Genomic DNA, 11,141 nt, shown 5'->3' on the forward strand with positions numbered 1-11,141 from the left:
TTTTCTTTTGTGATTACATTTTTATAAAGATTTCCTTATAAAATTAGTTGTAATGGTCCCCCTAAAAGTTTGAATAACATTTTTATATGTATGTTTCGCGTTGTTTAACAATCTTTTATATAACTATACATAATTACTTATGCATACGTATGTATTTTGAGTCTATATACAAACATGTGTATGTATACTCTAAAAAAAAAAATGTACTTTACAGTAATACGTACATATAGTACAATGGAATGAAATGCCATGGCGGTATTGTACCTAAATAGACATATGGACTTTTGGACATACATATGTATGTATGTTTGTATGTACACACGTTTATCATATAGTATTTTATGTCTGTAATTTTAGGAAGGTCCTTGATTATGACATTTACACCTGAGCTGGTTTACTTTTGCCGACTACCATAAGCGTCTTTTGTAGAAAACGTGTGATGCTTACTGTAAGTAAATATAAACGTTTTAAATGTTTTTATTATTTTTTTTTTTTAATTTAAAATTGTACATACGTATATGTATGTATGTATGTGTGTACATATGTATATGAAACTAAAACATATGTACATTACGTGTATGAGTTATTTCTAAAATTAAATATATACGGTGGTGAGAAATGATTAAAAACCAACATAAATAAATTTTTTGTCTAAATTTAGTGCAAAAAGTTCCGCAGGGAACAGCGGGGAAAAATTTTTTACTGAAAAAAAAAAATACGTCTGTATGTATATCGAGGGTTTATATTCAATACCCTCTATCCGCAATTTTCACAAAAACTACTTTACGATGTTCGAACCCGTCTGGCACTTACCTGTCATCACTGATGTTAATTCAGTCTTGTGTCAAGCGTTATATAAGGTCAGCATTAATATCACCAATGACAGTTAAGTCTAAGGGGGATTTTTAAATCAAAATCTCATTTTTGTGAAAAGTGCAGATAGAGGGTATTGGATATAATGCCTCGATATATCGTTACATGAATGCACAAAGACCCTAACCGACACTTTTTTCGAAACTGTGGAGTTATGCCACTTTTTAAAAAGCCATATCTACTGTTTTTGTTTCTTTTTATAATGTTTTTTTCTTCTCCTGTAAAATACAAAATTTGCCAGTTAGGACTTTGTGAATTAACGATATACTTTTGTATATGGAAAATTATGACTGCCATCAAAAATATAAAAATGGTTACATGCATTAATTTCTCAGTTAGTGCTCGCAGAAATAAGAATTTTTAATTAAGAAATTTTTTACCGCTACTTTTTTCAATAAGCAGTTAAATATAACAAGTAAAAAAAACAACTTTCAATTTTAGCATATTAATTGCAATTCGGTACTAGCTAGGAACTATTGCAAGTTTTTTTTGTTGACTCTGTTAATCATTTTCTTCCACACAAAGTGTGTTCGAATCGATGAGTATCGAGTACTTTTGAGGATTGAGTTCTTTGGTATCGATACTTTTAAGGATCGGATATTTTTGAGAGTACTGAGTACTTTGTTTAAATATGCACGTGAAGGTAGCATTTCAATGCTTAAAGTAGAAACCTCACAAGCTGAATATTTCTGAATACCGGTAAATGTTAATAAAACACAATACTTTTCAGTACCTATACGACACTTAATCCTGAGCACATTGAATCTATCCGGAGGTCAGAGTATATTTGAGTACCGAATACTTTCGAGTTCTTTCTTGAGTACTGAGTTCTTTGGAGTACTCAGTATCGATACTTTTGAGAATCGAGTTTTGAGTACTGCCCAACACTAGAAAAAACTAAGTTAACCTTCACCAAAAAATTTGCCAAAAAGCAACGGTAAGTCCTAGCTACTTTAAACTTGCTATAAGGTTCTACTTTTATTTGTTATATTTAATTGCTTTTTTTTTTTTTTTAAGTAGCGGACAATTTTTTTTTCTTTAACAATTCGTATGTTTGCGAACGGTAAGAAGGAGGGCTGAATTTTTGCAACAATTATTTTATGGTGACCGACAACGAAATTTTTACAAGGCGCTGAAAGAAAATGACATTCGTTTTATTTGACACATATGTATGTATGTTTTTTTTAGTACACCTGCTCCCTGCTGGGATTTTTTGTACCAAATTTTGACGAAAACTTTATTTTTGTTGGTTTTTCATTTATCCTAATCCTCTCTTCCACGGTATATTTAATTTTAAAAAAAGGTTATATGCCATAAAGAAATTTCTAGCTATATAATGCAGATTTCCAAAATAATGGCATTTGTGCAGCGCTTTCTAAGATTTTCACCAAGTAATGTGTAAGAAAGGTATTTACGAAATTAAATAAATACATATAAATGTTGAGTTGTTACCATAATTTTTCGAGTTGCTAGTCCGAATAGCGACTTTCAAAATTCGACTCTTACTCTTTGGTCTTTCTATGGCTATGACTTCGCACAAAATATATTGTAACAATTCGGTATCGTTCATGAGATTTCAATTGAGATCTGTTCGATTTCTATACTCAAAAAATGCGTACCTACTGAAAGCCTCCAAGAAAGAGATTAGTGATATGCTGAGTCGATACTTTTAAGTATTGATCGATACTCGGTACCGATTTGGAAAGTAGCCAATACTTTCGATACTCACAACAGCCAAAAATATGGAATAGAAGCAGTTCAGGGGAGCCTCGCCTATCAATAGCCGAATAAGGGGACTAATAGAGGTTTTAATGCCGAGTGTATTGTAATTGTATATACATTTAACGATTAGGTTATGCAATAAAATATCGGAATGAGGGCTTCTCCAAAGCTTCATAAATTTAAATTTTCCGTGTTCCAAAAATATACCAACTGGTATTCTACTTCCAAAAATAACGCGATACATTTATCATCAAAATTTGATTGAAGAACCCCAATTTCAGAATTTTATTGAAAAACACCCTATCTTAGAATTTGGTTGAAGAACGCCCTATTGTAGAATTTGGTTCAAAAATGCCCTATCTGCGATAAACGGGTGTATTGGATCTTGGTAGAACCAGTTTAGCCCAGGAAAAACTATTTTGTCCTAAGTTCGGGTTTGAATAGTAACATATTTAAACACATTATGACGAAAGTTTGATATATCGAATCGGAAGAAAGTATTGGGTACCGAAAATTTTTTCAAGTATTGCTTACCGACAATTCAGCACATCACTAAAATAGAAAGAGTTTGGTTATCCACTAGGCTAGCCTGATGCCAACAAGAGCCATTTGCTTCCCACTATTTCTTCACACATGGATTCATAATGAATGCCAAATTGTAATATTTTTCAATCCGAAATTTATGCTGCAATTAATGCAGTTGAATCTGCACTCTGTTGCAGCTGTGATGAGAAGCAAATATGCATTTGAGTGGAAGCATAAGGCCTTTACCCAACACAAACTAACGTAATTTGGGTTTCTGAGTCTGGAGTCGAATGCGTTACCGTTTATTTTAGATGTAAATTAATTGGAGTTTAATTTAGGGCAGATTTTGAATCTTTTTTGCATATCTTCAGATCTTTTTTAACTGCAGATAAACTCGGCTGTATGCGCGATAAGCGAGTATGAAATTCTTTGACTTCGTCACATAATTACGGGTATAAAGAAGCTTAGAAAGAGTTTTATAAGAGGAAGCATCTCTACCTTTAGATTTCAGGTTTTAACTGCTGTTATTGAAATATTAATGATACTGTACTTACTTCTAAAATGTGTTTTTTAATAATAATAAATTTCATAAATACCTTTAACCCACCTTTAACTACTTATGGTCTACCTACATAGGTACAAAAAAAGTAAGTGCAAACAATTTTTACTATAGGGTGCTTTAAAAGAAAATTTAAACTAAAACTGTAATTAATTCAAAATTAAAAGCGGGCAAATTTTGCAAAAGTTCAACTATTTATTAATAAAAAATGCGCATGACCTTAAAATAATGCAGATTTGTGCAAAAAATATGAGTAAAAATAAATAAAAACCTTTGAAGCGGAAGCTTTTGGTCGAACAACCATCAACATTTTTTGCAGTCCTTGTGTGAATCCACCTAAAAGAGAAATGATTCAACATAACAGCATAGATGAATATGCATGATTCGAAAAAAGAATCGAATAAAATTATACACCATTTAAAATTTGATCAAATTAAATTTGGGAGTTTGTAAAAAGCTCTTCCATTTTTGATATTACTTTTCGATAATTTGTGTAAAATCTTTTCCACATCCACAGCAACTTACCCATAGTCTTCTGGAACCAAATTGGCTTGTTTTTCCACGCGATGAATACAAAATAGACAGGTATGCTGGTTAGGATCATGAGGATGCCATAACCGGTTTCTACGGGGCTAGCGTACATGGGCACAACGGTAACAAAAATGGTGGCGAGTAGATAGATAACTGGAAAGATGAGTGGCACGCGTATGGGACGTGGCAGATTGGGTTGAGCGTAACGTAACCAAGGCAGGCAGAGTACGGACACGCCTATGCTAAGCTGTTGAAAGAAATGAAAACAATCAGAGAAAAATATGAATATTAATCTTATATGTGTAGTAGTCAGCTGAAATGAAGTTATTTACGTTTCCTTTAAGTTTGAAAAAAAAAATGAATCCATAAAAAATTTACACCTAATTTTTTTTTTGGTCTGAAATATTTTTTTACATAAATAATTTATCGAAAAAAGGAAACACCAATTTTTTTATTTCATAATGATATTCGAAAATCTCGAGAAAAAATTCTGAAATATTTAACTCAGAGAAATGTCTTTTTTAAATTTTCCTTTTTGTTTTAATAAATAAATAATTTTACGCATTAAAATATTGCTTTTTTTTTAATATTTATTTAATTTTTTTTTCTATAAATTATGCACCGTTTGATTTTTTTTTTGTATTCTAAATAGTTGTAAAACTTTATGGAGTACACTGTAAAAATTTGAGAATGAAAAAACCAAAACTGTAGAAGTTACGAGTGTGTTCTCCATAAAGTTGGACAACTATTTAGATACATAACAAAAAATCAAACGGTGTACAATTAATAAAAAATTATTAAAAATAAAAAAATGCAGTCTTTTAATGCAACAAATTATTTATTTAAATCCATAACAGCCAATTTCACTAAAGCAATTTAAGTGAAAAATGATTTTAATTTTTTGAATTTTATATGCAAATTGACAAAAAATAAAAAATCACTTTCCATTTAAATTGCCGGTAAATTAACGAAAAATAGTTAATTAACTACAAATAATTGAAAAAGATACCATTCTGTGAGTTCAAAATTTCGGATTTTTGTTTTGAGATTTTTCGAATATAAAGAATGTAAAAAAAAAATTATTTTACACCAAAAAACCATCGTAAGTTTTGCACGGAATAACCCATATAAAGTCCGCCAAAGCGTTTTTGCCTTTAAAATCCATCCTTGACTCAACTGACTTATAGTCAACCCTCTACTTCGCTTGTAGTTGTAATTGTTATTGCATTGTCAATTCACTTACCCAAGTAGCAAAGCCCACATAATTGATAAGCGCAAATATATCCGATACGGTCAGGTACAACATCGATAGCAACGCCATTATCAAAACGGCCGGTGTGGGTGTGAATCGTTGTATTTGTATCATGGTTAAGATTTCCGGCATTTGACCCTCATTAGCGCCAGCATAGAAGAGACGTGAAGAGGTAAGTAAAATACCATTTACTGCGCCAAAGGTTGAGAGCGCAACAAATACTGAAAACAAAAAAAGAAATACATATTTAAAGTTCAAGGTCAAATGGCTTGCTTGCAACTGTTTATCTCGCCCCCTGCTCACCTGGTACCGTCCATGCAAACATGCCGAATGCACGCTCCGCATAGGTCACTGCCACAGCGGCCGATCCCAAGACTTCTTCGGGTGATAGAACTGAATAGAAAGCAACATTAGCCATCACATAGACAATGGTGACCAATGTACAAGAGATGGCAATAGCGCGGGGCAAATTCTTGACAGGATCCTTAAGCTCTTCAATAATGAAGTTCAAGTAATTCCTTAAAAGAAGAAGGGAAAAATAAGGTATGTATATTTGAGTATAAATAACTTTAAGTAAGAAATAATGAATACAATTAGTTTACTGATTTATGTATGTAAAAATTTCATACGAAAGCATTGGAAGGGATAGAAATGCATTGGAAGGGATACAAAGGCATTGGAAGGGATAAAAAGGCATTGGAAGGGATACAAAGGCATTGGAAGGAATACGAAGGTATTGGAAGGTATACAAAGGCATTGGAAGTGATACGAAGGTATTGGAAGGTATAAGAAGGCATTGGTAAAGATAAAGTACTTAGAAGCTATGCGCACATGGATCCATAGAATCTGTAACAACACGTTGACACGAATAAAATCCGGATAGCATGGATATCCGGTTAATATTAGGTTGTGTAGTTATCCGGATTTACAAAGAACCGATTAATATTCGTATCGTATAAAATCAACAAAATTTGGTAAAGCATTAACTACGACCAAATGTATCGTAGCAGCTTTCGCTAATCAGTCCACGATATTTTAAAGCCATGAAAAATTCTCGCGATCAATTAATAAAAACTGGAAAAGTGGCCGCCGGGAAATGGACACATTTTATTAATTTATTTGGCCTATGTTGGAAATGAAAATTAAATTAATTAAATTATTAATATCTGATATCCGGAGATCTAACGAAAAATCCGGATTTATTTGTCAATTTTTACTGTGGCGTATTAATAATTATTTCAATAGCGTGGTACGATTTGTTTGTTAGGAAAAATGGAAAACAACGTTGCTTAAGCGGATATCCGAATATTAACTGAGCTTCCGGGATATCCGGATTTTCCGTTTGGTTCTTCAGATATTCGGTTTATCCGGATAGTTGAAAAGTCCGGATGGAATTCCAGGCCTAATCCGTACTCAAGGCATTGGTTAGCTTTCTAACTACATCCAAACTAAACGAATATAACGAACTTTTTTTACTCTGGGTAATAGGTCTTTAGGGAGACAATTTACCAATTTGTTAGCGGGTGCGCAGACCAGGTATTAATTGGTTAGAAACCCGTTATTTACATTACTCCCAACTTGGACCATCGAAAGCCTCGTCAGAAACTGGGCGAATATTTTCGCCAGCACGATGGGCTGCGAAGTTCAGCTAGGTATTTGCTTTCATTGGGCTGATGAGACTGCAGACGGCTGGTGGAATTGCAGACTGGTGGAAAAAATACCTGGCTGTTATCGGCACAGGTGTCTACCTGGTACCTTGAATAGGACCGGACCATAGAATTGAGGGCATATAGTCCGAGTGTTGTTTTACGCACCCATTGTTTGGGTTAGTTTGGACACGAAAAATGTCTTTTACATTACATTAATACTTAAGTGTCTACGTTAACTACTGCATGTGGTACATTATACTAAAGTCACTATTATCACTAGATGTACATAAGTATGTATATTGTGATGTAAAATATCGAATGCTATTTAATTAACGAAGAGTGTTAAATAGCGAACTTTGAAAAATCTCAATGTAGGTAAATGGGTTATCGTGGATGACCCCATTCAGCATTGGTAAGCAAACTTAAGCCACCATGACCTCTTTGTGATACAGTATGAGATTATCTTTACAATTTCCTTATCCCAATGAGTGAAACCAATTCGTCGTTCAGGTGAAGGTCACAAAAAAGTAGCGGCGAATCGAATGTCGGCGGGTTCTCGCCAATGCGCCATATTGATATATGTACATAGATCACGATGCAGAAAATGACGGTGGCGTCATTCGCGGACCGAAAGAAGTCTTTCGACGGCAGACACATTAAGTTGGCGTGCGTTCCTCGATTATATACATACACACACATGTTGAAGCAGTGGTCACGTCAGTCGGCAAAGTGGGCTAAACTTCTTTTAGCTAATTTAGGCCAGATGGATGTGACCCTTCACGTTGACTCTGCAGATCATCTACCATTTGCCCTTTTGCTAAAGTAATTTTATAATTAAACGGATACAGGTTCGAGATTTGGTTCCGTTTCCATGTATAGGTAAAAATCTGCATGCCCTTATCTTGCAATTCTTTTCACCATTATATTCCATAGGTAGGACAACGTACTGCGAAATGCACTTGTAGCTTATCTGGTTGCAGACACCGTGCAAATATCAAAATCAATAGTTCAGCTGAAGGAACATTTCGAAGACACTTCGATGTGTGAGCAGACCTGCCATTGCAATAGGCCTGCTGGCAGCGATAATTTATTTATTTATATTAAATTCTCTGCCAGATTTGTATATATAGTGGTTTTTCAAGTACCTTAAGGTGGAAAGTAGTACGGTTTATCGGTCGAAAGTAATTTGGCTTACATGGCAGGGTCTTTCTCGCTTTACAATAAACGCAACTTTGGAAGAGATTTAATCCTGGTCTATGAAGTTTAGTCTTAAACAGACCTTAGAAATAACATTTGACAATGGGTGAAGAATTCCCGATAACGTTATTATTATTTTTTTATTCGGCAGGGAAAATTCGGTACTTTACTTCTCAGTCTATTCTTTTGACGTCCGTAAATTATGAAAATGGTATGTTTAAGAAAAAACCTGGAAAATAACGCCAGTTTTTAAAGGACATGCTGGAGATTTTACCAGCACTTTTCTCAAGTAATTCTATAGTAATTCTGTAGAAAATATAAAGTTTTTCCAGTGATATTAGTTGAAAGGGGCACTATTTTATGTATATGGTATGCACATACACATCTATATACATACTACATATCTATGTAAAATTTTGCATGTGCATATAATATTAAAATAATTTCTGATCGCCTGAAAGCCAATTACTTAAATCCCATTACTTTGTTTGTTAATTTATTTTATTGGACATTCTCCACTGATTTCCTGTCTGTCTGCCACTTTGTTTGCTCTTCGTACCTATGTGTGTACATACATATGTATGTTTGTATTTACGCATTTTCTCATGTCAACTTACCAGCCATTGTAGGCGAACAATCCAGAGTAGAAGGACAGCGCTAGTGAAGTTACTCTCGTGTCTGTATTCTCGAATGTAAAGTATTCCATTTTGCCCAAGGACAGTTGGTATACGCCGGTGGCGATGATGATGAAGAGCGCCAATAGCTTGGCATATGTGAAGATATCCTGCACAGCGGTGGCCCATTTAACGTCCCAGCAGTTAATGAAGGTTAAGACCACTAAAATGAAAGCGAATGGATGGCAAAATGTCACAATGAAACAGAACAATTAGACTAGATGAAAATAAATGCGAAGCAGTAAATTTAATAAAATTGTTTAGAAATATACTCTAAGAGCTTTTAAGAGAATGCAGTGCAATGACTGGCTTAATATTTTCAGTTAGACTTTTGTAAATGCAAAACACAAACTACATACATACATATGTAAGTATGTACGTATGTATATACGGATGTCTAAAGTTAATTGAATATTGTTGATTCTTTCGATTCTAAGTTAAGGCAGTTTCTATATGTTCTTAACTTTAGCAACACATTTAAGCACACATAACTACGTATATATATGTATATGTATGTGTGTATGCATATGCAAGCGTGATTGAAGATATCACAAATGTCGCAGAGTATCAATAATAATACATATTTAGTAGAAAACTCATTAGAAAATAAATATGTTACTAGTTGTATTTATGGCTTGCCTCTAACTGAGGTGCTTCGAAAAATTTCCAATGTGCCGAACTTGCGATCCCCAGGGTTTTAAATTTTTCATCATAGAACATATCGAGTTTGTGCATTTACCGTCAGTTCTTAAAGTACGATATACCGATACGGTGACCATTTGTCCTGTATTATACGGGAAAGTCCTCCTTTTTGACCCATTTTCCTGGTAATTTATTTATTTTATACCGGAGGCCAAATGTTCGTATCATTGATCATCTCAACTTCTACGACAAGAATAAAAAAAAATTGGTTCCTAAATTTACTTCAACGCGTTTTACGGTACATCTAAGAGGTTAAAGGATTCAATCATGAGTAGGTTTAAGTAAATAGAAAAAAATTAAAAAAAAATCGTTTGTAAAGATTTTAGCATCTGTGGGTTCTGAAGAATATTTGAGCAGTCGCTAGCAAACTTTTACAGAAAAACCACGGATATACTTTTGTATATAATAGTAGGTAATGCCAGTATTGGTATATCAAGAGATACATATAACTACTTTTGTATTTGCAGATATCTCGGATGGACCCTGGGTATTCTGCCTGCACTCGCTAAGCCAAATAAAAGTCCAGCTATCCAGGAGCAGTCCTCAGGCGGCCACAGAAATTTGTATACTCGTCCTTAAGGTAGGACGAAATCGGGGGCGTTATGCCTAGTGAATTCATTAGACATGCAATATCGTTGCACCCCCGAACACAAATCGGCCTGATATGGACGTAATTCGAGCCAACAGATTAGTTCAAATCGTGCCACAAGCGATTCTAGAGTACTGATTGCCATTTGGGCGTCACATCAAATAGCTTTAGCAGCTACCACAATTTAAGGTTGATGGAAAGCTCCTTGGAAAAGACCCCTCCAATAATTCTTTCACCAAGCTCCGAACATCTGTGTGATGTGCGTGGAATAAGAGCTAGAATGATGAGGTTAATGCAATAGTAAATAACAAATAGCCTGAAAGAGGTTTAGTAAATGTGATTTCTACTATTCGCATGACCAGGGAAAAATTAGCTAAATTAATTTAATTAGAAAAATGCAGGAGATTAAAATATATTTATAATACTTTTTATGATTAGCGTATCAACCTTGGTCGACAGGTTGTATGGGTTATCTGTCTATTCTCTTGCCTCTAATAATTAGCATCTAATTGACACCTCCCAGCAAAGCAATGAAAGACTCGTCGATTTTGTGGAATTCCTATTTAGAATCTTTTCAGTACTCTAATTAAAGTAATTATTACATAGAAATTTTTTTTTGAACAACCCCTGTACTATGATTCACGGGAATCTCAGCAAAATGCATGATGTAATTCAAAGTAAGTTTTCATAATCCACCAACTCTTTGTGACTTCTTGAAAAGTAGATTAATATGAGAGCGGATGCATATATACATATGTATGTATGTATGTGAGTGATAAAGCGTGTAAGTAGATTTAACAATGAATTTGTTTGTTTTACGAGGAAATTAATATTCGTGCGATCAACTGGAAAACCACATAAGTGTGCG

General features: G+C 34.0%; 1 protein-coding gene across 3 annotated transcripts in view; it reads right to left on the reverse strand.

Annotated features, from left to right (window-relative positions):
• Positions 1-398: 398 nt before the first annotated feature.
• The window catches only part of LOC118737317 (Y+L amino acid transporter 2), an 88,595-nt gene continuing 77,852 nt past the window's right edge, over positions 399-11,141 (reverse strand). For all 3 annotated transcript variants that reach the window (XM_036467747.1, XM_036467748.1, XM_036467749.1), the window contains 6 exons: positions 8,926-9,145; positions 5,766-5,980; positions 5,454-5,683; positions 4,205-4,457; positions 3,951-4,015; positions 399-446 (listed from right to left, as the gene is read on the reverse strand). In XM_036467747.1, coding sequence (XP_036323640.1) covers positions 444-446; positions 3,951-4,015; positions 4,205-4,457; positions 5,454-5,683; positions 5,766-5,980; positions 8,926-9,145 — 986 coding nt within the window. In that variant the 3' untranslated portion in view covers positions 399-443. The remainder of the gene's footprint in view (positions 447-3,950; positions 4,016-4,204; positions 4,458-5,453; positions 5,684-5,765; positions 5,981-8,925; positions 9,146-11,141) is intronic.

The sequence above is a fragment of the Rhagoletis pomonella genome, unplaced genomic scaffold, assembly GCF_013731165.1.
Source record: "Rhagoletis pomonella isolate Grant_MI unplaced genomic scaffold, Rhpom_1.0 Rhpom_scaffold_00004, whole genome shotgun sequence".
Taxonomy (NCBI): domain Eukaryota; kingdom Metazoa; phylum Arthropoda; class Insecta; order Diptera; family Tephritidae; genus Rhagoletis; species Rhagoletis pomonella.